This window comes from Crocodylus siamensis, chromosome 8, assembly GCF_052110815.1.
Source record: "Crocodylus siamensis isolate JL-2025a chromosome 8, ASM5211081v1, whole genome shotgun sequence".
Taxonomy (NCBI): Eukaryota; Metazoa; Chordata; order Crocodylia; family Crocodylidae; genus Crocodylus; species Crocodylus siamensis.
In genome coordinates, this window is record NC_143402.1 from 38,757,729 (window position 1) to 38,785,099 (window position 27,371).

The 27,371-nt window shown below is 50.0% G+C and overlaps 1 protein-coding gene and 1 pseudogene across 7 annotated transcripts in view; both read left to right on the top strand.

Moving 5' to 3' along the window:
* Positions 1–27,371, top strand: part of ARL13A (ARF like GTPase 13A) — a 66,545-nt gene that overhangs the window by 24,988 nt on the left and 14,186 nt on the right. For 4 of the 7 annotated variants that reach the window (XM_090061301.1, XM_090061302.1, XM_090061303.1 and 1 more), the window contains 3 exons: positions 14,115–14,185; positions 15,439–15,688; positions 21,725–21,830. In XM_090061301.1, the coding sequence (XP_089917427.1) occupies positions 14,119–14,185; positions 15,439–15,688; positions 21,725–21,830 (423 nt within the window). In that variant the 5' untranslated portion in view covers positions 14,115–14,118. Of the gene's footprint in view, positions 1–11,522; positions 11,630–14,114; positions 14,186–15,438; positions 15,689–21,724; positions 21,831–27,371 lie in introns of all 7 variants that reach the window. The other 3 variants (XM_090061300.1, XM_090061299.1, XM_090061305.1) reach the window with 2 other exon arrangements.
* Positions 17,800–19,277, top strand: LOC149858279 (uncharacterized; annotated as a pseudogene).

Sequence of the window (27,371 nt, forward strand, 5' to 3'; positions counted from 1 at the left end):
GTATATGGTTAAGTCCCCATTGGTGGTTGGCTTTGCTCTATAGGGGAAGGAGAGTCCCTACACCTCCCACAGCACTTGTGCACCTGCTTTGATCCCTTCAATTGGAGAGGGGGTACGTCTTGGAGTACCGCCCGGGTTACAGATCTTTGGAAGCTTTAGGGTTGAAAACCCCTTTGTCAGGCTGAGAAAGTACCTACAGTTGGTCCTGGATGGAAGAAATAGTAAAGAAGCCAGAGGCTGGCCTGGCCCGCAATGCAGGCAAGAAAGCCAGTCAGTGAAAATGGAAATGGAGGTGTCACAGAGGTGTCAGAGGGTGTGGGGTAGGGGAGGAAGGGGGACATGGCAGCGCAGGTAAAAGTGCAGAGGTGCCTGGGGTGTCAGATGTCCGGCAGGTCTCAGTGTGCCAGAATTTCAATGTGTATATTGAGTCCATGAGTTTGTGTACCTACTACCTAGGAGGCTGATGAAGTGTAGTTCATAGGCCCAGCTCTGAAAAGTGGTTTGTACATTCAAACAAGCACCTAACCTCATGACCAGAACTGAAGCCAACTTCCTAGAGCTCAAAACTCAAAAGCTGCCAACTATCTCCAGTACCCCCACAAACTGCACTCCAGAATCTATCAAAGACAACAATGTGGGGGCACTTTCCTCACCAAAAAAACACTTTGCCTCCAGTCTCTCAGGCCGGATCCTGAGAGGAAACAAATTACAATTCAAACTACTTTTCAGAGCTGGGCCTACGAACTGCACTTTCACCAGTGGATCGTTGGTCCTGGCATTTATGGGGCTGCCGCGCCACCAGCAGTCCCACCAGGCCTCCCTACCCTGGCAGGGTGCAATTTTAGTGGTCATGCTCAGGACCTGGGGCCTCCTCCTTCCCCATAGCCCCAATCCCATACCTCCAAGTTCATCCTTGCAGGGGAACGAGATCAGCAGGGACATGTTCTTCCCCTGGTGGCTGGTGATGCAGTTAGTGCCCCCTCCAGCTGAGAGTAGGGCATTACTCGACTTTTAAAAAATTCAAAAAAGGAAATTGGTGCAGACGGAGTGACTCCTCAGTGGCATTCAGTCCACCTGCAGGTGGAGCTTTGGGAATCCCAGCAGCGAGAGGTTCACCTTTAGGAACACCGGCTGCTCCACCAACGTAGGATCCAAGTAGGTGCGGTGGGGGTGTCACAACATCCCCAGCAATGCTGAACACCCTCTCGCTTGCAACACTGGTTGGTGGACAGGACAGACGTTGCCAGGCAACCATGGCCAGATCCTGGCACATTTGCCTGTGGTTTGCCCAGTAGGCCAAGAGGTCACAGTCCAGTGGCTCCACGTCCTCAGCGAGATAGGTAGCAACAAGCTATGAAAAGGTACAGAACACCTCAAAACAGAGGCTGTTATGCTGTTTCTAGTCCCACCCTTGGATGAAATTTCTGGAGGTGCAGCTGTAAGATCCAGGAATGCTTATGGTTCTGCTGTGAGGTATAGTAATTGTGGGGGTGGTGAAGATGTGTTGGCAGGTTTTACATTTCTTGTCATGGCAAGGTCTGTTTTTGACTGTAGGAAGTTTGCTTTTAGTGATGAGGTTAGCAAAGTTTGGTGCTTGTTTGAAGCCTAGGGTAGGTGGTTCTGGGAGGATCTCGCCTGGAAGAGGGCACTTGATGATAACAGCTTTTGGAATATCATCTGCACAAGAGATATTCCAGAGAAAGGTGTATGAAAAACAAGGAGGATTGACATGCGTTGAAGTCAAACATCTATAGCATCCTAATACTTGGTAGGATTACTCAGAAGTTTCATAGATTTCATAGACATTAGGGCTGGAAGGGACCTCGGGAGATCATCGAGTCCAGCCCCCTGCCCAAAGGGCAGGAAGTCAGCTGGGGTCATAGGATCCCAGCAAGATAAGCATCCAATTTACTCTTGAAGGTGTTCAGTGTAGGTGCTTGAACCACCTCCGCTGGCAGACTGTTCCAGACCTTGGGGGCTCGGACAGTAAAGAAATTCTTCCTTATGTCCAGCCTGAAACGGTCTTGCAGGAGTTTGTGACCATTTGACCTCGTCATCCCTTGGGGCGCTCTGGTGAACAGACGTTCCCCCAGATCCTGGCGGTCACCCCGATAAACTTATAGGTGGCCATCAGATCACCCCTGAGCCTGCGCTTTTCCAGGCTAAAGAGTCCCATGGCTCTCAGCCTGTCATCATAAGATCTGTTTTCCTGACCTCTGATCATGCGCGTGGCTCTCCTCTGGACTCTCTCAAGCTTCTCCACATCCTTTTGAATTGTGGAGCCCAAGACTGGACGCAGTACTCCAGCTGCGGCCTCACCAAGGCCGAGTACAAGGGGAGAATGACGTCCCGGGATTTGCTCGAGAAGCATCTATGGATGCACGCCAGCATTTTGGTCACTTTACTAGCCGCAGCATCGCATTGCAGGCTCATGTTCATCTTGTGGTCAATGATGACCCCCAAGTCTCTTTCTTCTGTAGTGCTAACCAACATAGCACTGCCGAGCCTATACGTGTGCTGCAGGTTTTTCCTCCCAAGGTGGAGAACCTTACATTTATTGGTGTTAAACACCATGAGGTTCTCGTCTGCCCATTTGCTGAGCTTGTCCAGATCAGCCTGGATCACCCGCCTATCTTCTGGCGTGGATGCTTTGCCCCAAAGTTTGGTGTCATCGGCGAACTTGGCCAGTCCACTCCTGACTCCAATGTCCACATCGTTAATGAAGATGTTGAACAGTATGGGTCCCAGGACAGAGCCTTGAGGGACCCCACTGGTTACAAGGCACCATGATGAGTGACTGCCATCAATCACAACCCTCTGGGTCCGACCACAAAGCCAATTTCCCAGCCAGCGGATCGTGGTGGAGCCAAGGCCACAACTGGGCAGTTTGGCCAAGAGGTGATCATGGGATACCAGATCAAAAGCTTTTTTGCAGTCAAGATATATGACATCAATCTCTTCTCCCTTGTCCAGGTGATAGGTCACCTGGTCATAGAAGGAAATGAGATTGGTCAAACAAGACCTACCCGCAACAAACCCGTGCTGGCTATCCCTTAGAATGTTAGCCTGGGCCAGTCCCTCAAGGATGGCCTCCTTAAGAAACTTTAAGTTGAAGAGAGTGCTACAGAAAACTGAATTACTGTAACATGCAATCATAGATTCATAGTTTCATAGTTAGTAGGGTCGGAAGGGGTGTGAGCAGATCATCAAGTCCGACCCCCTGCCATGGCAGAAAAGAGTACTGGGATCAAACAACCCCAGCAAGGTGATTGCGTGTCTTAAAGACCCCCAGGGTAGGAGCCAGCACCACTTCCTTTGGAAGTTGGTTCCAGATCCTAGCCACTCTGACAGTGAAGTAGTGCCTCCTGATGTCTAGTCTGAATATACCCTCTGCCAGCTTGTGACCGTTATTTATAGTCTGTCCTGGTAGCACTCGGGGGAACAGGGACTCCCGCAATGCCTGCTGGTCCTCTCTGACTAGTTTGTAAACGGCCACTAGATCCCCCCTCAGGCTTCTCTTGTGGAGGCTGAACAGATTCAGGTCCCATAGCCCTGTAACCTGTCTAGGTCTGATTGTAGCCTATTCCTCCTTTCTAGTGTGCCCACACCCCCCCACATCTTAGTGTCATCAGCAAATTTGAACAGGGTGCTTTTTACCCCCTCGTCCAAGTTGCTGATGAAGATGTTGAACAGTACGGGACCAAGGACCGAGCCCTAGAAGCCACTGCCCGGATCCCTCCAGGTTGAAAATGACCCGTCCACTATCACTCTCTGGGTGCAGCCCTCCAGTCAGTTGGTGACCCATTTGACTGTGTAGGTGTTGACACCACAGTCCCCCAGTTTCTCAATGAGAACGGGGTGAGAGACAGTGTTGAAGGCCTTCCGAAAGTCCGGAAAGACTATGAAAGACTATGTCCACTGCTACCCCTGCATCTAAGGATTTGGTGACCTGGTCGTAGAAGGCCACCAGGTTGGTCTGACAGGACCTACCTCTAATGAACCCGTGTTGGTTGCTCCTAAACATAATCTCCCCTGCTGGCCTCTTGTGGACATGTGCCAGAAAAATTATCTCAAAAAGCCTGCCCAGGATCGAGGTAAGACTAACTGGCCTATAGTTTCCCAGGTCCCCCTTCCTCCCTTTTTTGAAGATAGGAACCACGTTGGCTCTCTTTCAGTCCTCTGGCACCACACCAGAGCACCATGAGTGCTTGTACAGCCATGCCAGGGGTCCTGCAATGAACTCAGCTAATTCCCTCAGCTCTCTGGGGTGGAGATCATCCGGATCAACTGATTTGAATACATCTGGTCCCTCCAGAAGTTCCCTGACTAGATCCTCACTGACCCTTGGCCTAGGTGCACCTCCCCTGGGGCCTGAGGGCCCTGGGGCCTGGGGGTGGGGTGGGGGCTGATCTGGTCCCTGCTCAGGAAAATGGAGGCAAAGGAGTCGTTAAATTGGTTAGCTTTGTCGTCTGGTGTGATGACCAGATTTCCTAGCGGGTCTTGCTGGGGCCCCACGTTACCTGGTATCTTCTTTTTGCCCCCTATGTGTTTAAAAAAGGACTTCTTGTTGTCCTTGATCCGGGAAGCCAGTCCCAGTTGCATCTCCACCTTGGCCTTCCTGACTGCCCCCCTGCAGCCCCGAGGAACTGCAGTATAGTCCTCCCTGGTGATGGCCCCTCCCTTCCATTGGGTGTGCACCTCCCTTTTAGCTAGGAGACATTCCCGGATGCTTTTGGTGAGCCATGGGAGCTTGTGTGCCCTCCTGCTCCCTTTGATCCGTGTTGGGATTACCTCCCTTTGGGCTTGGAGGATCATCTCCTTAAGGAGCAACCACTCTCCTTGGATACCTGGCTCCCCTCCCCTCCGGGACCTCAGTGCTTCCCCAACTATTCTCCTTAGCTCATTGAAGTCCACCCTCCTGAAATTTAAGGCTGCTGCCTTGCTGCAGGCCTTTGCTACCTTGCGCTGGATGGTGAATTCCAGCAGGCAATGATCACTGTTGCCCAGGTGGTCGAGCACCCACAGCCCCCTCACTAGGTCGTCTCCCATGGCCAGGACAATGGTCCAACAAGGCATCTCCCCTGGTGGGGCTGTGCACCTCCTGGGTTAGATGGAGGTCCTGCATTTTGGCTAGGAACCTACGTGAGCAGCCAGACTTGGCTGACTACTTTTCCCAGCAGATGTCTGGAATGTTCAGGTCACCCATGATGACCGTGTCCTTTGACCTAACTACCTCCGTGAGCTGACTTAAGAATTCCTGGTCGAGCTCTTCCCCTTGGTTGGGTGGTCTGTAGTAGATCCCCACCATTAAGTCTCTTTCCCCTTGACTGCCTTGTATTCTAACCCAGAGCACTTTGGTGTGCCCCTCCTCTGACTCTGTGCTACTTGATGAGGATGTGTATTCCTCCTCAAGGTAGGGCGCTATACCCCCGCCTTTTCTCCCTGTCCTGTCCCTCCTGTACAGCCTATAGCCCTTGATATTCACTGCCCAGTCATGCGTTGGGTCCCACCACGTTTCAGTGAGCCCCACTATGTCTGGGTTGGTGTCGGCTAGCAGGAGGGTAAGTTCCTCTTGCTTGTTTCCCATACGACGACCATTTGTGTAGAGGCATTTGAGGCCTCCTGAGGATGTGTGCACTGGCCCCCTATTCTCAGCATTGCCCTGTTGCTTACCTGCATATATGTTCCGCTTGTCGGTCTAGGCTAGACTGTACTTGTGGGTGCTGCTTGGTTTAGTGGTCCAAGGCTTCCTCTGCCCTCATCTTCCCCTTCCCCCAACGAGCCTAATTTAAAGCCCACCAGAGGAGATCCACCAACCTAGAAGAGAACACACGCTTACCTTTAGGGGAAAAGTGGAGCCCATCCCACCTGAGCATGTGTCTCGTTGTGATGTGCAGGTCATTGTCAAGGAAGCCAAAGCCCGCCTCAAGACACTATTCCCAAAGCCACCAGTTGGTCTCTGTGATGCACGTCTCATGCCGTCTTCCACGTGCTCTCCCTGGTAGGACAGAAAAGAGTACCACCTGTGCGCCTATCTCCTTCAGCACGCCCCCCCAGAGCATGGTAGTACACCAACAGGTGATCAGGGCTTCTGGCCGCATCATTAGTACCCACGTGGATTAGGACCATGGGGTAGTAATCGGTGGGCTGGATCACAGCCTGGATCATCCCCGTCAGGTCCTGAATCTTTGCTGTGGGCAGGCAGTAGACCTTGTGTGTCAAGGCATCCTGGCAACAGATGGGGCCCTCTGTACCTCGCAGGATGGAGTTGCCTATGATGATCACTTGATGCTTTCTTCTCCGGGACAGCTTAGCTCCTTCAGCCTGTTTGGAGTGTGGAGAGTGTGGAGTTGCCTCCTCTCCGGTTGCCTCCTCTCCTTCCTTCTCCTCCAGAGTTGTCAGGGCCTCGTACCTGTTCTCCAGCCGGACCGGAGGAACTGGTACTGCTGTGTTGCGAGCAGCCCTGGTTCTGGAGGTGACCGTCTGCCACGCTGTAGTGGAGGACACCTCGCAAGGTGCTTCTTCCTTGGGTGTGTGGCCCTGCAGGGAAAGGAAATAACCATCAATTTTGTCCTCCGCCTCCCTGATTCCCCTCAGCCTGCTAACCTCCTCCTGGAGCTCCTTCACCTGTGCCTCCAGGGCCCTAAGGCAGGCGCTTGCAGGACAGGTGTGGGGGTCCCCAATCCCTGCCCTCCTGGGCCTTGCTAGGCAACCCCCACAGGCCAGGGGTGGGGGGATGCCAGTTCCCCTATGGGCTCTGTCTGGGTGGAGGCCTCAGACAAGCCCCGGGTAGGCTGCGCCAATCAGTGGAGACAAAATAAGTTATTTGGCCATATTTTAGTAATGGACCTGAGGCATCGGACTTGATTCCAGTAAACAGTAGGGCCAAGAAAAGGTTTATTTTCCCTAAAAGAACTGTAATATATACCAGGGATGGTGGTTTAACTAGCAGGAGTAATAGTAGGATTGGATGTCTCTGCAAGAACTGAAAGGGAGACAAAAAGGACCAGTAGAGGGATGGCTACATGAAGGATGTCATAGGCCTCAAACCAAAACTAGAATACTGTGATGAAAACAAGGGAATAGCATTACAAAGAGTTGCATCCCAAGCACCCATTGGAACAGCAGTGTTGCAGGAAGGAGTTTAAGTGACATATAAATCAAGAGTACAGACACCAACACAGCGAAATTATGTTGAAATGGAGAAAGAATGATTTGTTATTGTCTCTGGATGTTGGAAATTTCATCGCTACATACAGATTATGCATTATGGACTGACATAGATCACAGATCCCCAGAGAGTACTTCTGACAAACCTCTAGCTTCTGCACTACTAAGACTTCAGAGCATCATCTTAACTAAAGCAACAAAGGTAGAACTTGAAAGTGAAATGCAAGCCCAGAAAAGGAATTCCTGTCAGATCTTCTTTTGCCAACTTTATAGAAAAACAAAATGCAAAAGAAGAGGAAGACATAGAGGAACTGGTGTGCATGATACTACTACACGTACCAGTATTACCAAATAAACTGGCAGAAAGAGTGAGAGAAACAGAGATGCAATGAAATGAATCTTTTAAAAGAAAGAAAAGAAGTCCTACATGAAAACGAGTTCCTTTGACAAGCAAGAATTTTTGGAATGAAAAGATAGAGCTGACTGTAAAGAAGGCTGTAATGTCAAAACAAAAGAAAATATCAGTACAGAAGAAAATGTGTCCTGAGATTTTAAAGGTATGACACTAGGCAAAAGACACACTTTTCTGATCCAACATGAATTCACATACAGGTGGAAAGGTCAGAAATTGTTGCACTTGTGCAAAATACTAGAGACAGAACTGAAGGAACCAATGATAATTCATGTTGCAAATAGCAAAGTCTGGCTGCAATTCATGGTGCCATTTCAACCAACCCAAGCGCAATCATCCAGTGATGCCACAGCTATGCTAACAAGTATAAGAAGTAACAGTCACTCTCTGTATGGGAAAACAGTCCAACTAGTAGGGTGGAAGGATCAAGATATATGTATTCTACTATTACACAAGAGAGCTAGTATCATAATTAGCATCTTCAGTGTTTTGTTTATAGAGGGATTGTGTTTGTATTAATTAATTAGGTAAGGTGGGGGTGCATGATCCATTCAAGAGAGGCATGGGAGGTGATTCTAAGGTACTGTCTTGGTCTTTGTGTCTATGTTGAGCAGAGGAAGTTTGAGAAGACTTGTTAATAAAAAAGTCTGTTGATTTTACCTTATCCCATGTGGATTTCCATTGCTGTGAAAAAGACCATCACTTCCAAGGGTGACTTGCTCCCCAGGTCCACTCAGTAGTTGGGGTTTGCTTTTTTTGACATCTTTGATTTACCATATTTCACAGTGTATAATTCAACTCAAGGTTTGGAGCCAAAATATTTACCTTTAAATTTCCACCTTGACTTATACACTATGACAGTACTTGTTACCCCAGTGCTGTTTCATCCCAGCCCCAGCCGTGGCCGAACCCTGGCCCCAACTCAATCCAATACAACTTTCTTCACCTACTGGCAGCATCCCTGTCACTGGAGGCCATGGGGCCTGGGCTCAGCCCAGCCACAGCCTGTGTGCTTTGCCATCACCATGGTGATGACACTTGGCCAGACACTGAGCCCGGCCCCATCCCCTGCAAGTGGTGCTACCTGTGCTGCGCCAGCCAAACACCAAGCCCGGTCCTGTCCCCTGTGAGTGGTGCTGGACTTGGCACTTGACTGGCATGGCCCAGGCAGCACTGCTCGCAGCAGATGGGGCCAAGTGCCAAGCCCAGTTCCACTGTAGCATGGGTTCACACCGCCCAGCCCACAGTGAGGGCACGCAGGGGCCAGTGTAAGTCAATTCGGTATTTCTAATCCAAAAAGGTTTGCTTATACACTGGATCTACGTAATTCCTACATTTTTGGATCAGAAAAATGGGCTCGATTTATACACTGTGTTGACCTGTACACCATGAAATATGGTAGATATTACCTAGGAACTGTTTCTTTGTTATTTGCCTGAGAGCTCCTGGATTTTCCCTTTTCCTAGGTCCTTTGCTTCAGTCTGGTTGATTTTTATTTCTAATGTGAATAATGTAGGTATTGCTGAGTATGCACTTTATACATGTTATTTGAAACAGTTAATAGTGAATGCATAAGAATCTGCTATGTTTAAAAAGCACTGGTAGAGAAATAAGGTTCACACAACAAGGGATTCTCCATAACTCATGAGAGGTAGCTGCTCTTTGCAGGTACTACAGGCAAATGAGTAGCAATCCAAGGATAAGGCCATGGAGTGAGCCCTGCGGTGATTTGTTACAGAAGATACTAATTCACCTGGAAAACCTAAGTGGCCAATCAGAGTTCTCCCTTTCTCCAAGCCATTTAAAAGCAGTGATAGGCCTGATGGCTGTTTTTTCCAGGGCTCATGGACATTGCCTTATGGGTAATGCATTGTCCTCTCCTTCCAACCTTGTCAGCCACCCAGGGAGAGGTAGAACTTTCAGAACTACATTCCCCAGAATGCAGAGATCTCCTGATCTGAATCCCTCTGGGATTAGAGAGGCCACAAATAGTGAACAATCTAAATCCAGATTAGGTTTAACCAAATGTTGCAGGAAGGAAGAGACATTAGATGACCATATGTAGCCGGTAAGAGACTCTGAATTGTAATCTTAAAAGGAGAGGAATGGTTTTGTTTTCTGGCTGGAGCTGGGTTTTAGTTGCCAAGAGTCATCACTACAACATTGGGAGTGTTGTTCTTGCTCTTGGGGCCTGTGTGGTCAGTGCTAGGAGGGTATACTCATTGTTTAGAGCATTGAAAAGGAATTTGGTAGAGGGTGGTGGGGAAAGGTAATGCCTCTCGACTCGGGTCTTCAGCTTTGCTGAGGTGGAAACAGAGCTGGTTCTTCTGTATAGGAACAAGCTATTGTCTAGGGAAGCAGCCTGCTGGGGGTAGAAGCACAGTAGCTGCAGGCCTTTTGGGAGGGAACACACATGTCATTCCTCAAAATGAGACTAGAAGAGGGGTGGCAAAATGGCCTTTGCTTCTCCAGTCCAAAATCAGCTGCCTTTGCCTTTCTTCCCATGCACACAGGCCCCCACAAGCCTATATTTATACTCAGACTGCTGTGTTGTACCAGTCTCCAGGAGTGGCTCTGCAAGGCCTCAGTGGAGGAAGGGCTAGTGGTGACAAGAGTTATTCGTCAGAGCAGGACAGTGAGAAAGCACTGCTGTGCTTCACCTCTGCGCAGTGAATATTCGGAGGGGAATTCCCACAGAGGAATGTCTTATCATCGCAGGGGTAGACAATTATTTGAGCTGGGAGACCATTTAGGGAGTTACACTGATCTGTTGTGAGCCAAATCCCACCCCCCCGCCACTGCTGGCACTCCAGCACCAGAGCCAAGTGGAGCAGGGACAGATGCAGGTTGCCCACTGGGGGCTTGAGGCTCCCCACCCTGCTATCCTTCCCCAAGGAGCCCAAATCCAGTCATGTACCCCCTGCCTACCCGGCAGCAGTGGGGGCACAACTCCATGCCGCTGTTGCCCCTGCTGTTGCCGGGTAGACAGGCGGCACCTTGCCGTAGCAGCAGAGCCAGCATAGGGGCCCCCAAGGGCAGAGCAGCAGGACAGGGAGCAATGCAGACAGTTCATTGATAATACTGCAAAGGAGCCTTGTGGCTTTCGTTCTGTTTTTCATAGTTGTGACCATTATCTTCTACTTTTAGACATTGTGTCCCTTTTCCATAGTGGGGTGGTGCTGAGTAACCTCAGCTAAGGTTGCAGCCCTTTGCTAGGGGAGTCAGAAAGAAAAGGGCAGAAGGAAGGGGCAGCATCAAATTCAGTTAAACCCAATTTTAGATTTCCACCAGCTGAACTGACTCTCCGGTCATCTCAGGTAGAAACACCAAAGGGTGGTGGCCAGAGACTGTCAAGTTCAGAGAACTTGAAAAAAGTTCAGAGAAAAGTTCCAACATTGAGGATGCGCTGAACCAATGGACCCTACAAAACTAGGCCAATTTTTGATGTTGATTATTATTAGGATTATAGGCTTCACTCATGGACCAGTCCCCTGTTGTGCTAGGTGGTGCTGTAGAAGCACAGAACAGAAAGGTGATCCCTGTCCCAAAGAGCTTGCAGACCAACTCTGAAGGCATGTTGGGAGCATGTGGCTGGAATCAAGGGATTTTAGGAGCGAGTAATCCTGGCATTTAAGCCTGACATCCCTACAAAGGGGAGGAAAGGGATTGCAGGCTACCAAAATCCTTCTTGGAAGTCACTTCGTGTGTGGTGAGGAAGTGGGGAATCCTGGCCTGTTTGGAAAAACCACATTGAGGAAAATTAACTGCAGCCTTCTGGATGGAAGAAAAAGCTGGGAGGATGAAGCAAGGTGGAACTATGGTGTCTGTCTCCATCCTTCTGTGAGCCTTTTGCCAGCTGTCTAGCCTTCTTCCTTGGGCACTGTGCTAGCCAGCAGAGGAGGCAGGAGAACGTGTTGTTCATGATCTCTGGTGTTCCCAGGTGTACAAGGCGAGAGGCAGTCCCCTTTCTGCACAGGCTTCACGGAGTATGTTCCATCTCTTCTCTCACTGTTGGGCATGGCTGCAGACGCTGCAGGAGCCAGTCAGGTAAATCATGAGGACTCAGTTGCTCTGTGACATTTTGTATGTTAACTGGCCTCAGCCTTGTGTTTGAAGTTAGTGGTGAGTACTTGTGGAGGAAGTGATAGGATCTTGGCTCCTTTGGGTGTTTTAATGACAGGGACTGCTTTGCATCCTTCACCCTGAGGAACTGTATCCTGTTGTTGGCCCTGTGCAACTCTCCTTCTACTGACTAATGCCTGAGAGAAAGCACCATTTATTTTCCAGCTTATAGGACTGGCTGTGTTGTCCCAAAGTGAATAAACAGCACTGTGTGACATCCCATGGTGGTGTTTCCAAGCCTTCTATTTTAGCCGTCAATACAGTGATGCAGCATTAAAGACAATAATTTTTAAATGCTCATTTCAATGGGGAATTATTCTAAGGTCCCATCTGGTACCTGCCCTGGGAGGGAAGGAAGGCTTGTGCCCTGTGGCAGATCCTCTGGTCAAGTTGGGCAGAGCCCAGAAATTCTATTACACAAAGGGCCTCCAGTTCTTAGTACCTGTCTTGGTTTCCAGTCAGAAGGCAATCTAAACATTTAGAAATTCCCCTTGAAGGAAAAAAAAATATTTGGATTGATGAAAACCTTTTAATTGGATAAAAACTAAAATACTTGAAACCTTGGACATTTGTTCTTTCTTCTTTATTAGAATTATTATCGATTGTATTATAGTATCACAATCATACTAGTGTATAATTTATACTTACATAATAATATATTAGATAATACTCCAAATGAAGAGGAATTTCTAAGCAAAACCTTGAAATTCTTCATTCTGAAAATACCAAAGCAGGTTTTCCTCCCATCTGTCTCCACACCAAAATTTCAGTCGAATCGGCATGAGTTGGGAAAGCTTGTAGTTTTTGAAGGCACTCTCTTTTCCAGGGGAAACTGGTTCTCTTTAAGGTTTTCCAAGCAGCTCTGTTCTCCGGTTCCAATGTTTAGTTTAAGCTTAAACAACAGAGCAGTAAGGTTTTCATCACTTCCTCTAGGGAGAGGTAGTGCTGTTCTCTGCTTTAACAGACTTCAAGATGAGGAAAAGTTCTTTGTTATTTAGCCTTTACTCAGTTTCCTCCCATTTCTTTAAGTAACAGCTGTATGCCATGGGCTTTCACAAGAATATGCTCCTTACCTTGTATCCCTACAGCATGTGTTGGAGTAATAGCTCATTATTTTTCCCATTTATACAAAATAGCTCTCTCCTAGCCATCAGGAGAGGCAAATCCATTGGGCCAGTATGCTTTTATGGAGCTATACTTTCCTAGAACTGTTTCCACTGTTGCAGCTGGAGGCATGGGTATTGCTGTTACAGTCTAACAAGGGCTGTTCCTTAGCATGCAAGAAAGTATTTGGTTTCTGATGAATTGCCATAGTGTTGTTTTGTTCTTGCAGGTTTTTGAGGGGAACTTTTGAAACAACAGGAGACTTTGCTTTCTACTATTGCCTCTAACAGGTCAATTCTTGAGGTAGAATTTCCTGTTCCCTGAGAATTAGGAGCTTCCTTTGTATGTATGCTATTTGTGTCCCCCCTGTTCAAGGTCTGCTGTAAATAAAATGAGTTATTTTTAGAATATACCTGAACTCCACTGATTTCTCCTACATGGGGACAGACAAGGCTCAAACTGTTCAGCCGAGGCACAATACTTGAGCCTGCTTCTCTTCTGCCTTACCTCCTGTCTTGTTTATTCATACATGTACATCAATGTAAATTTCTCACAAGTCAGATTTTTCCACTCGCGAACCAGCACAAATTCTGCTTCTTGCCTAGCAGAGATGTCAGTGGCTGCACAAGATGCCTGGCTGGGGAGAACTGGATGCTTGTCCCTAAAAGACAGTGATTTGAAGGGAGGGCTGAGGGGGGATGCCCTGCAATGAATCCAGGTATCCTTCTCCAAGGAATTTTTCAGTGTTAGCAGCTGAGCCCATGGTTCTCAAGAGCTCCCTTGGGAATTTTTTAATCTGTGGGAATAATGCTTGAGATGGGCCTATGTGGCTGAGTGGGAGCCCCTTCATGGTGCAGTCACCCTCCTTGGAGGTGTTCAAGATGAGGCTGGACAAGCATCTTTTCAAGCTTGTCTGAGCCCAGTAACTTTCTGCCTGTGGCAGGGGACTGGACTTGATGCGCTTACAGGTTCTTTCCAGCTCTATGAGTCTATCATTGAAGCCCCCGTAGACCCAGACTGGGTGAGGTATTGGAAAACCCAGTGCTAGACACAATCCTATCTGGGCAATGACCTGAAATGGCTTTTCTGCATTAGTGCTACCCTGGATGAGCCATCCTGTAGCCCTTTATCCATAAAGGGCCAAATTCCTCCCTGTTGTAATCCCCATGACTTCAGGGGTAATTTAGGCCTAATCATAGAGGTTACTGGAATTATTCCTCAAAAGGTCTGAGACCATTACAGACAGTACAGCCCTGTTGCTTGTAAAAACAGCTCAGGCTAACGTTGACTGTTTCTTCCTTACCAGAAAAATGACCCTCCTCATTGTGGGCCTGGATAATGCAGGAAAAACATCCCTGGTGACAGAAATACAGAGAGGTGAGGAACCAGCCATTACTATTCACTGGTGGGGTCTGTATCTTGATTGGTCTTAGAGGCACTTAGATCACTTCGAGGCAACAAGTTTGTTGTTCTTTGCAGACAACTTAAAACCTTAGCCATGATTAAGGGCATGTGATTTTTGTGTACTTTCAGGTGTTCTTTTCTATGCTGTACATCAGGCAGCACCACAGCAACCCTGTTAGGTCAAAATCAGATCCTAGCAGTGTCTTTGGGCCAGAATAGCTGGGGGGTTTCTTAGATAATTATGTAGTTACTGCAGGTGGTCTGAGTCCAGCCTGGGGAATGCAGTCTCAGCCTATCTAACACACTCTCCATGTGGCTTTGGTGCCAACCCAGCTCAAGCATCAGGGTTTTGAATTCACTGGGTTACACAGGACATAGGCTCATAGGTTTAAGAAGAATATGGGATATGCTGGCGAATGGAGTCCTAATAGGTACTGGACTTAAGACACCCACATTGAGCAGACATGCAGTGCTGAGGTATGCACTCAGCTTAAAGTCATGGTATATGATCTCTTGGAATATCTGCAGGCACCAGTGCCCTGGATTCCTGCCCAGTTACTTGACCATTCTCAGATAACAGAGCAACACAGCTGGGAGCAGGGCAAAGATATTCACATGTGCCTTGGTGGAACCTCCCAGGATTTAGGAGAGATCTGGGTGCTGAGGGAGGGTGCAATGAGCACCTAAAGTCCTGACACGGATCTAGACCCACTTACTCACTGCTTGAATCCCCATGCTAAGGCAGGAAATAAATGTGAGACAAACATAGCTGGGAGGGAGTCTAAGGGACTTGCATGGCCCCACTACTGTAGTATCAGAGGATCTCATAATCTGTAATGCACTTCTCTCTCACATTTATTCCCACTCCCACATGGTGTGAGGGGCTCAAGCAAGGTCACCAATTACACAAGAAATAAGGAGTACTAAAGAGTGTCTGTGGCACAGCAGGGAGCAGCTATGTCTGTGTCTGTTGCAATCCCAGGTGAGGGCCTTACCCACTGTCCATCCCTCTATTTTAAGTCCCTATTAAATAAGGACATGGGCATAAGACAACACCCCTGGATAGGTCAGGGTAACTTATGGTACACTTGGCATTTACCAAACTGGCCACTATGTCCCCTTTAAACGAGAGCAGGAAAGTAGCTGGGTATTGCTACAATCCATACCTGGAGACAATGCTCAATGAGCGTTGGTTATTGTGAGATATTTTCCCTTTCTCCCTGCAGTGCTCCCCTGTGACTTGCTCCCCACAATGAAGCCAAACCAGACAGAACTGAGGCTGAACAGGTTTGAAGTCTCCCTGGTGGATCTGGCTGGTGGGCCACGGTTCCGGGGCACATGGCGCAATCACTACAGTGATGCTCATGGGGTTATCTTTGTTCTGGACTCCAGCGATGTGGCACGGATGGAAGAGGTCAGGAGGACCTTGTCCCGCGTTCTGAGTCACCCAAAGATTTCAGGGAAGCCCCTTTTATTGTAAGACTGAGTTCTGCTGCATTTAAACTGCCTTTGCTATTGTATGTCCAGGTGGGAACCCAGGACAATGTTGGGGATCATAGAGGAGTAGGTCTGGAAGGGACCTCTATAAGTCATTTAAGCCAGCCCCCTACCTGAGGCAGAATCATCCCTATCCAAATCATCCTAGATAGATTGCATAGGTGGAAGCCTGTTGCACCCGCGTGAACCCCAGGACCTCTATCAGGACCCCAGCGGAGCCCTGACGACCCCTAGCATAACCAGGAGGTAAGCGGGGCCCGCAGTGGGAGGGAGCTAGCACAGCTTTAGGGCAGCTGAGAGGAGCTGAGGAGGGTAATGCTCCCCTCCCACCTCCTACTTGGCCCAGCCCCCCGGGGAGCTTCGTGCCTGGTGCCACCTAGCACGTGAGACAGGGGAAGCACTCACCTGTCCCCTTCTCCGGTGGGGAAGGGACCCCCGCCCAGCCCCTCGAGAACAGTGCAGCAGGCCCTGCTGCACATGCACAGGGTTTAAAAGGGCCCACCAATGGCGGAAGCTGCAGTTTGGCCCTGGCTCCAGAGCAAGATGCACACGTGGGTGCCTGTTGTGGCCCTGGGACCCCCAGTGACCCCCAGTGACCTCCATCAGGACCCCAGTGGACCCCCAGTGACCCCAGCATAGTGGGGAGGTAAGCAGGACCTGCGGTGAGAAGGAGCTAGCACAGTTGCGGGGCAGCTGAGAGGAGCCAAGGAAGGTCAGGCCCCGCCCCGCCCCGGCTCCTACTTCACCCAGCCCCCCAGAGAGCATGCGTGGCAGTTTGTGCAGGAGGGCATACAGGAGGGGCACGAGGCCATAGGTGGCAAGCCCCAAGGGAATGGTTGGCACAGTAGTAGCCAAACTACTACCTGTGCAATGGTGGGTGGGACGTGTTGCACCCTGAGGTTTCCCCTGTGGCTGGATCCCTCCCCTCTGGTACTTACAAGGCTTCCACCTAGACAGAACCCATAGTTCTGGCCTCCATTCAGATGGACCCCCTGGCTCTTGACTCTGGGCACAGCCTGCCATGACTCCAGGCACATGGGATCAGGAGCATTGCAATCTCCCCTTGTGAGGTTTGCTCCATATTGGAGTCTCTGGAATCTCAGATAGTGGAGTTCGAGATGGTGGTGCAGAGGCTGCATGTCATCAGGGATGGTGAACAGGAGATTGACTCCTACTGCCAGGCCCTTCACCCCAGGAAAGAAGAGGAAAGACCTAGGTTGCCTGCCAGGACCAGGGAGGCTAAGAGGCACTCCCATACTGTCCAGCCGGGGGGCTGGACAAAGGTTGTCTTCAGCCCCAAGGCTCACTGTACCAGGGTCACCACCCCCCTGGAGCTCTGCAAGAGGTACGAACCTCTTGCAGCACCAGTAGTGCCTGAAGAGCTGCCAGCTACTGCTTACGACCAGCTGTCATCCCTAAGATAAAACAGAGTGGTCATTGTGGGAGACTTCCTCCTGAGGAGGACAGAGGGAGTGATCTGTTGCCCCGACCCCTTAGCCCAGGAGGTCTACTGCCTCCCAGGAGCCCATATCCAGGATGTGGCTGAGAGTATCCCAAAACGTATCTGACCCCCCCGGCTACTACCCCATGCTCCTTATTCATGCAGGCACAAATGACATGGCTCAGAGCAATCCCAGCTGGGTCATGAGTGGCTACAGGGCTCTGGGAGTGGGGCTCAAGGAGTTGGGAGTGCAGGTGGTTTTTTCCTTGATCCTTCCAGTTACAGGTCATGGACGGAGGTGGGAGAGACAAATTGAGGCACTAAACAGAAGACTGTGGCGCTGGTGCCATTGTGAAGGCTTTGGCTTCTGTGACCACAGTCCACTCTTCATAGAGAGATGCAGTGGTCTCTTGGGAAGAGACGACCTCCACCTCACTCCACTAGGGAAGAAGCTCTTCTCAGCCAGAATGGCTGACCTGCTCGACCAGCCTTTAAACTAAGCTCGCCGGGGGATGGGCGGACAACCAATAGAGCAAGTTCACCAAGCATCAACCACAAAATCAGCAGGTTAGGATGCTCAAGGAAACCCACTCCTACCCCAGCCCAGGAACAGAGCTTTTCCATGAGTACAAGGAAGCCTAGAGCCTCCAAAGGCATACTTACTTGCCTGTACACCAGTGCTAGGAATTTGGGGAATAAACAGGAGGAACTGTTCCTTATGCTAAACAAAAATGACTACAGTCTCAGGGATAATAGAGACTTGATGGGACTCCTCTTATGACTGGACTACGGGTATAAATGGCTGTACCCTGTACAGGAGAGATCATGCTGAAAAAAGAGGTGGAGGCATAGCTCTCTATGTGAAGGAGAGCTACACGTCCCTACAAGTTGAGATTGGTACCCAAGGAGGATGACTGGAGACACTTGGGGTTAGAATAAGAAGGGAATGTAGTGAAGAGGATACAATGGTAGGAGTCTATTACAGACCTACAAGCCAGGAACAAGAGCTTGACCAAGAATTTACCAGGGAACTGGCCAAGGCTGCCTGCTCTCGGTACATGGTTCGCATGGGAGACTTTAACTACCCAGACATCTAATGGGAAGAATACTCAGTCTCAAAGCTTCCTTATATGCATGGATAAGCTCTACCTGTCTCAAGAAGTTTATGAGCTGACAAGAGGTAAGGCACTACTGGACCTGGTACTGGGCAAAGGGGGTGATCTAATCAGTAACCTAAGAATCAAAGGGAAGCTGGCTGACAGTGGCCATGAGTTGATCACTTTCACTATCCAACACAAAGCTGGCAAATCAGCCAGCAATGCAGTAGTCCTCGACTTTAGGAAAGCTGACTTTCATAAACTCAGAAGGCATGTTCTTGAGACCCTGAGAGGCCATGATTTCACAGGGAGGGGAGTTCATGATGAATGGTTGCTCCTTAAGGAAGCAATCCTAGAAGCACCAGGGAAGTCCATCCCAACCCATAGGAAAAGTGGTAAAAGGGCTCAACAACTCCCTTGACTCAACAAGGAACTCACAGACCTCCTACCTCTAACAAGAGAGACTTCTAAAGGATGGAAGACAGGAAACACTACTAAGGAGGAGTATTCTGCATTGGTTCGCACCTGCAGGGAGCAAACTAGGGAAGCCAACACCGCAACTGAACTCCAACTGGGCACACAAATCAAGGACAATAAAAAGTCCTTCAGATATGTGGGGAGTCAAAAGAAAAACAAGGGCAACATTGGAACCCTGCTATACCAGCTGGGGCAGCTGACTACCAACACCCAGGAAAAAGCCAGTCTGCTTAATGATGACTTTGCATCAGTTTTTCACCAGCCTAAAGGTACCATCCTGCCTAACGTGATGCGGGATGATAAGGGTGAGGATGAATATACGCCAACCATTGGCATGGATCTTGTGAGGGAGCATCTTGAGAGGCTGGACCCCAACAAATCAGCTGGTCCAGATAGATTGCATCCAAGAGTGCCAAAGGAACCAGCAGACATCATAGTGTGGCCACTGGCAAGGATATTTGAGAACTTGTGGTGCTCGGGCAAAGTACCTGAAGATTGGAAGAGGGCCAATGTGGTGCCCATCTTCAAGAAAGGGAGGAAAGAAGACCTGTGAAACTACAAGCCAATCAGTTTGATCTCAGTCCCTGGGAAGATTTTGGAAAAAATTATCAAAGAAACCATTTTTGACAAGATATCAGAAGGCAACATTCAGGTTTGTTGCAGGTAGGTCTTGCCTGACCAATTTCATTTCCTTCTATGACTAGGTGATGTATCACCTGGAGAAAAGGGAAGAGGTTGATATCATATGTTTGGATTTAAATAAAGCCTTTGACCTGTTGTCCCATGATGTCCTCATGGAAACATTGGGCAACTGCAGCCTCAACTACTCCACAGTCTGATGGCTGGGGAACTGGCTCCAAGGTCAGACCCAGAAAGTGGTAGGTGATGGAACTGAATCCACATGGCACTCGGTGACCACTGATGTCCCCCAAGGCTCCATTTTTGGACCTATACTCTTTAATGTCTTCATAAAAGATCTGGACACTGGTGTCAAAAGCGCACTGGCTAAGTTCGTTGATGACACCAAACTTTGGGGAAGAGTGTCCGCACTTGAGGATACGTTGGTGATCCAGCCAAACATGATAGGTTTGCAAGGTGGGCAGATGAAAACCTTATGGCATTCAATATGGAGAAATGCAAGGTGCTCCACTTCAGTAATTAAAAACCTGCATCACACTTACAGGCTTAGCAAAGCTACACTCACTAGCACCATGACCAAAAAAAACTTGGGGGTCATGATTGACCAGAAAAAGATAATGAGCCACCAGTGTGATACTGTGTCTGGCAAAGTAAACAAAACTCTGGCTTGCATCTACTTGCTTGTCATCCTCCCACTATACTTGGCCTTGGTGAGGCTGCAGCTGGAGTACTGCATCCAATTCCAGGCTCAACAATTTAGGATGCATGTGGAGAAGCTTGAAATAGTCCAGAGGAGAGCCATGTGCATGATCAGAGGGCAAGAGAACAGGCCTTGTGAAGAGAGGCTGCAAGCCATGAGACTCTTTAGCCTGGAGAAGTGCAGGCTCAGGGATGACTTGGTGGCAGCCTGTAAGTACATAAGGGGTGTGCATCAGGATCTGGTGGACACCAGAGCATCCGAGGGGATGACAAGGTCCAACAATCACAAACTCCTGCAAGACCGTTTTAGGCTGGACATAAGGAAAAACTTCTTTACTGTTTGTGCCCCCAAGGCCTGGAACAGACTCCCCCTAGAGGTGGTGCAATCAACTACTGTGGACACTTTCAAGAAATATTTGGATGCTTATCTTGCTGGGATTCTTTGATCCTAGATGACTTCCTGCCCGATGATCTTACGAGGTCCCTTCCAACCATAACGTCTATGAAATGGCTATAATCTAACCTCTTAGAAAAACTATCCTCATGGGGATTCCACTGTGGCGGATTAAGTTTCATTAGGGCCCTGAGCCTGGGCAACCCCCGACCCATGCCCTGCCCTGGAGCCACAGGCTCTGTCTCCGGCCGGTGCAATGACAGCAGTGCCCAGAGCGGGACACACTGCCCCCAAGGCCAGGGGGAGGAGCTGCAGCCACCTGCAGGTCCGCACTGGAGCCAGAGCCTGGGACCAGGCATGCAGGACCCCACACAACACCACCCTTTAGCCGAGCAGTGCTAAGGGTGTGAAGCCACTGCCCACTAGGCACATGCGGCATAGACTGAGCTCCAGGGGTGGCCTCTTGCCCTGCCATGGTGCAGTCTGGCTGCTGCAATACCCAGTAAATGCACAGGATCGCAGCCAGGACAGGCTGGGACCTGGCTGCGCTGGGGCTGTCCAGTCACCGGCAGGTCCTGGCCACGCACTGCACCCAGCTCTGCTCCCTGCCACCGGCAGCTCTGGCCACTCCCTTGGCTCCAGCATGGTCATGTCCCACACCCCGCCCAGTACTTAGCACCCACACCCCACTTTATCACACACACCTGGCCTGGTCCAGCCTGGCCACTGGTGGCCTGGCCCAGCTGGTTTTGTCCTCACCAAGCTGTCTCTGCTTTCCCTGTGCCTGCCCTTGAGGCATTTGGGGGGCACCTGTTTGGCAGGGGGCCCTGGGCCTGGTCCCAGGACCTGAATGAGCATGGAGATGTCTCTCATCAGAGACAGGATGGTCCCCTTGGATTGGGCCTTTTGAGATCACTAGGAACTCAGTGTAGGTGATATGAGCCCTGAGTGAAAACAAAAGACTTCCCTTCTTCTGTCTCTTCTCCTTTTTCCTCTTTCCTGGGACAGAGTGGGCCCTACAGTGGAGAGCTGTGGATTCTTGTAAACCTCCAAGTTCTCAGACCGTGGGCATGGATCCCATGTTGCCTCTGAACAAACCAGAAATTCCAGAGACACAATACCATCGCAGCCTAACCTGATCCACTCTTCTCAGCAATGATCCATACCTATGACCCACCCTTTAGAGAGCAGGACAGAAGCATTTAGCTCTTGTAGGAGCTCTGTTGGCCATGGAGGTCTCATTCTTATTTTTGCATTGCTGATCCTAGGTTGGCAAATAAGCAAGACAAGGTAGATGCTCTCCTCCCATGTGAGCTGATCGAGTACCTGTCCCTGGAGAAGCTTGTGAATGAAAACAAGTCTGTGTGTCGCATTGTAAGTATGAGATGAGCCTGCCCAGTATGAAGTAGTTGCTTCCGTCGCATCAGCACTTCCAGTAAGCCCATACCTGAAAGACCCCAAGACAGTGCAGGGGCATGAATGTGGCAAATACAGAAGCAACAAATCTTGGGTAACGTAATGTGTTTTGCCTCCCCTCCCCATCCCCACCCCCTTAGTATTGCAGCTAGGAGACCTTCTCATGCTGTTTGACAGGAAATAATAATAATACTCAATCTCTAGTGTCTCATCACTTGCATATAATAGGCAGCTGCTTTGAAATATTTGGCCCAATAAAAGTGAGCCAAAAATCCCCTTCTGTCTGAGAAAAGTGAATAAAATTCTGGCTTGCATCTACCAATGCATCTCCAGTAAGACCCAAGAAGTCATCCTTCTGCTGTACTCAGCCTTGGTGAGGCCGCAGCTGGAGTACTGCATCCAATTCTGGGCTCTGCCCTTTAGAAAGGATGTGGAGAAGCTTGAGAGAGTCGAGAGGAGAGTCATGGGCATGATTAGAGGGCAAGAGAACAGGCCTTATGAGGAGAAGCTGAGGGACATGGGACTCTTCAGCCTGGAGAAGTGAAGGCTCAGGGGGGGACTTGGTGGCAACTTAGAAATATATAAGGGGTGTGCATCAGGAACTGGAAGTACATCTGTTCACCAGGGCACCGCAAGGGATGATGAGGTCTAAGGGTCACAAACTGCTGGAAGATCATTTTAGACTGGATGCAAGGTAAAAATTCTTTACTATCAGAGTCTCCAGTGTCTGCAATAGACTCCCACCAGAAGTGGTTTCATAGTTTCATAGTTTCATAGTTTCATAGTAGCTAGAGTCGGAAGGGACCTAGGTAGATCATCTAGTCCGACCCCCTGCCTTAGCAGGAAAGAGCACCGGGGTCAGATGACCCCGGCAAGGTGCTCATCTAACTTCCTTTTAAAAATCCCCAGGCTAGGAGCCTGCACCACTTCCCCTGGAAGCTGGTTCCAGGCCCTAGCCACCCTGACTGTGAAGTAGCGCCTCCTAATATCTAATCTAAACTTACCCTCCGCCAGTTTGTGACCGTTATTCCTGGTCACTCCTGGCAGTGCACGGGGGAACAGGGACTCCCCCAATACCTGCTGATCCCCCCTGACCAGTTTGTAGCAGGCCACAAGGTCCCCCCTTAGCCTTCTCTTGTGGAGGCTAAACAGGTTCAGGTCCCGTAGCCTATCCTCATAAGGCCTGCCCTGCTGACCCCTGATCATACGAGTGGCCCTCCTCTGAACTCTTTCCATATTGTCCACGTCCCTCTTGAAGTGTGGCGCCCAGAACTGGACGCAGTACTCCAGCTGCGGTCTGACCATCTCCAGTGTCTGCAATAGACTCCCACCAGAAGTGGTGCAAGCACCTACTCTGGATACCTTTAAGAAATGCTTTGATGCTTATCTTGCTGGGGTGATCTGACCCCAGCTGACTTCTTGCCCCTTGGTCAGGGGGCTGGACCCAATGATCTCGAGAGGCCCTTTCCAGCCCTAATGTCTACAAAATCTATAAAAATCCTTGCAAAACAGGGTGGCTTGCAGCTGACATGTAGATAGGATGGCTGTGTATGTGTTTGTCACTGCTGCCCTCTACTGGACCTGCTCAAGAGTGTACAGTGTGGATTATTCTAATATTATAAAAGCCTAAGTCTGTCTGTTTGTCTGTCCATAACACTTTATTCACACTCTGATTGGCTGATAAAGCATTTGGACAGAAGGCAGCCCCCCTGCCATGACGGTGGGGATGCGGGAGGTGGAAGGGGGGTGGGGCGAGGCCAGCAGGGCTCCCTGAATGTGGGGTGGGGGGCAAGTGGGCCCGGGCCTGACATGGGGAGGGGGGAGGGAGCAGTCCCAGGTCCAACACCGGGTGGGGGGCAGACCCTAAGCAGCAGGAGGGAAGGGGGAGCAGGCCCAGATGGGCCGGGGGGAAGGCAGGGATGGATCCCTGCCCATTCCCCCCTCCCCTGGTCATTCTTCACAGGCAATTGGCTAGTTATTACAGTAATTCCTCACAGCCCTAGTCAGTAATCACTCCCTGTTACTGCTACATGCTCCACAAACAGAACAAAAAGATGGTCTCTCTCTGTAGAGAGTTTGCAGTCTAAGAGAAAAGACAAACAGAGGGGCCCAGGGTAACCAGTTTGTTTGTTACCCTGGTAACCAGTGGAGTCAACACACCAGCACCTTTCCTGTTGCCATGGTTTTCGTAGGCTTCATGACCTAGGAAAGTTTTGAGGGATGGTAGTGACAGCTTTGCAGATGTTTCCAGGGAACTCCTTGCAAGCAGCAGAGTGTAAGGGACCAGGGCACAGGCAGTCTTGCCAAATGATTAGGTCACTGAGGGAAAGCAGGGCCTGGGACTAGGTCAGAGTGCAGGAGCCACATACCACAGCCAGGGGGAGATCCAGAAGCAGAGTCCATGACACAGTCTAATGTCAGAATCTGGAGGTCAAATGCTGACTACCAATCTGGGGGGCTGTAACAGGACCTGTGCTCCAGGGGCAACCATCACAACCCCTGATGGCAACTCAGGTCCTGCTGCACTGTATCTCTAAGGTACCCTCCCTTTGCTCTTTCTTGCCATACCTTGATCTTATTAACAAACTTGGAAAGAGAGGCTGCCTAAGGGTCTTAGAGCAATCGTAACCTGTCCTCTTTACTTGCGGGTCCTTCTCACTGTTCTCAAACAATCAGTCTTTCCTCCGAGGTGGGCCCTCTTGGCCTGTGTATGCTCCCAAGGGCACCCATTGCCTTATGGGCTAATTGTAGTCTCCAGCCTCCCTTGTAGTCATACCCATGTCTTGCAGGTGTACCAATCAAATAGTACAGTGGGCCTAAGCCCCAGTCTCTCATCCAAATTTATCCTCCTTTTCAGTCTGTAGTCAAGCTCCACCCCTCCTGGGGCCAGGCTTTCTCTAGCCCGTCTCTGCCCTTTTTTGGGTGCTGGGCTCTCTCTATGTCCTTTTCTGCCTCTCTCTGGGTGATGGGTTCTTGTTAGGCCCTTCTTTGCCCTTCCTGGGCTGTGGGTCCCTGACCCTCATCACTGCCTTTTGTGGATGGCTATACTATCGCTTGCCCTGCCCCCTTCTGGTCACTCCCTGAGCTGTCTGCAGGTTTCTCTAACAAGATTTCATAGATTTCATAGACATCAGGGCTGGAAGGGACCTCGGGAGATCATCGAGTCCAGCCCCCTGCCCAAAGGGCAGGAAGTCAGCTGGGGTCATAGGATCCCAGCAAGACAAGCATCCAATTTACTCTTGAAGGTGTTCAGTGTAGGTGCTTGAACCACCTCCGCTGGCAGACTGTTCCAGACCTTGGGGGCTCGGACAGTAAAGAAATTCTTCCTTATGTCCAGCCTGAAACGGTCTTGCAGGAGTTTGTGACCGTTTGACCTCGTCATCCCTTGGGGCGCTCTGGTGAACAGACGTTCCCCCAGATCCTGGTGGTCACCCCTGATAAACTTATAGGTGGCCATCAGATCACCCCTGAGCCTGCACTTTTCCAGGCTAAAGAGTCCCGTGGCTCTCAGCCTGTCATTGTAAGATCTGTTTTCCTGACCTCTGATCATGCGCGTGGCTCTCCTCTGGACTCTCTCAAGCTTCTCCACATCCTTTTTGAATTGTGGAGCCCAAGACTGGACGCAGTACTCCAGCTGCGGCCTCACCAAGGCCGAGTACAAGGGGAGAATGACGTCCCGGGATTTGCTCGAGAAGCATCTATGGATGCACGCCAGCATTTTGGTCACTTTACTAGCCGCAGCATCGCATTGCAGGCTCATGTTCATCTTGTGGTCAATGATGACCCCCAAGTCTCTTTCTTCTGTAGCGCTAACCAACGTAGCACTGCCGAGCCTATAAGGGTACTGCAGGTTTTTCCTCCCAAGGTGGAGAACCTTGCATTTATCGGTGTTAAACACCATGAGGTTCTCATCTGCCCATTTGCTGAGCTTGTCCAGGTCAGCCTGGATCACCCACCTGTCCTCTGGCGTGGATGCTTTGCCCCAAAGTTTGGTGTCATCGGCGAACTTGGCCAGTCCACTCCTGACTCCAATGTCCACATCGTTAATGAAGATGTTGAACAGTATGGGTCCCAGGACAGAGCCTTGAGGGATCCCACTTGTCACAGGGCACCATGATGAGTGACTGCCATCAATCACAACCCTCTGGGTCCGACCACGAAGCCAATTTCCCAGCCAGCGGATCGTGGTGGAGCCAAGGCCACAACTGGGCAGTTTGGCCAAGAGGTGATCATGGGATACCAGATCAAAAGCTTTTTTGCAGTCAAGATATATGACATCAATCTCTTCTCCCTTGTCCAGGTGATAGGTCACCTGGTCATAGAAGGAAATGAGATTGGTCAAACAAGACCTACCCACAACAAACCCGTGCTGGCTGTCCCTTAGAATGTTAGCCTGGGCCAGTCCCTCAAGGATGGCCTCCTTAAGAAACTTTTCTAAGATCTTCCCCAGGATAGAAGCTTTGCTTACTGGTCTTCCAGGTAGCCTATGGACCTAGCAGTTGTAGCCTTGCCTTGTCTGCCACACAAGACTGCCTTGTACTACCACCAGGAATCTGCTAGCACTGCAGTAGGCTTCTTGCTCCTCATGCTGGCTTACTTGTGCTATTGCTGTTCAACTAGCTTAGCAATAGGCACTTCCCATTTATGAGCTCTGGCTGCGTATTCCTTTACAGCTAGCTGCCTTTTTGTCTGTCTGGGCTCTGTTTGCCCCTACTTTTCCTCTGTAAGTAACAGGAGCCATAAGCTGCCTGTTACAGGGGCAGTCCACAGGGCAAAATCCAAAACCAGAGCCAAACCACGAGTCAGGAAACAGAACCACAGAAAAATCCAGAGCCAAAGTCCAGAAATAAGCTGAGAACCAGTATCAGGATGCAGGAGAACCAGAGTGCAGGAACCAGGAGGCTTGCTACAGCAAAACTGTTGACTGTCCTGCAGACCCAGGTCCCCAGCTAGTGCCAGATGGATAAGTGGTGCTCCCAGCAGCCAATCAGGATGCTTACTGCTCCTAAACTGAGGCAGATTAGCTGGGTCTTGTTGCAGTACTTGGTCCAGGCTGCCTGTCTGTGCAGTGTCCCTGACAAGCACTGGGCCCAGGCTGGTCTGCCTGCTCAGCATCCTTGAGGCAGAGACAGCATGGAAGAAAGCAAGCAGGTGTTTGCAAGCTTTAAAAGTGAGCTTTGGAGTCTGGTTTCACTGGGAGTCCACATCCCTGATAGCAAATGAGAGCTGAGAGCAGGGAAGCGACAGGCCAGAAAGCAACTTGAAAGAAGAGACAAGCAGGTTTTGTGTGGCATGATAGAGGAGTCGGAACCAATGGAGGGGTGAGCAATCAGTGCCATGAGTCAGGAACTGACTTCTGCAGCAGCAGCTGCATGGACAAGAAGGGGATAGCTGGACTTGTCCAGGCTGGAGTGGGAAGAGGCTGCAGTCAGTAAGGGGTGAGGCAGTGAGAGCTTGGCTGGGAGTTGTAGTATGGCAATGTTATACAGGAAGTCAGAT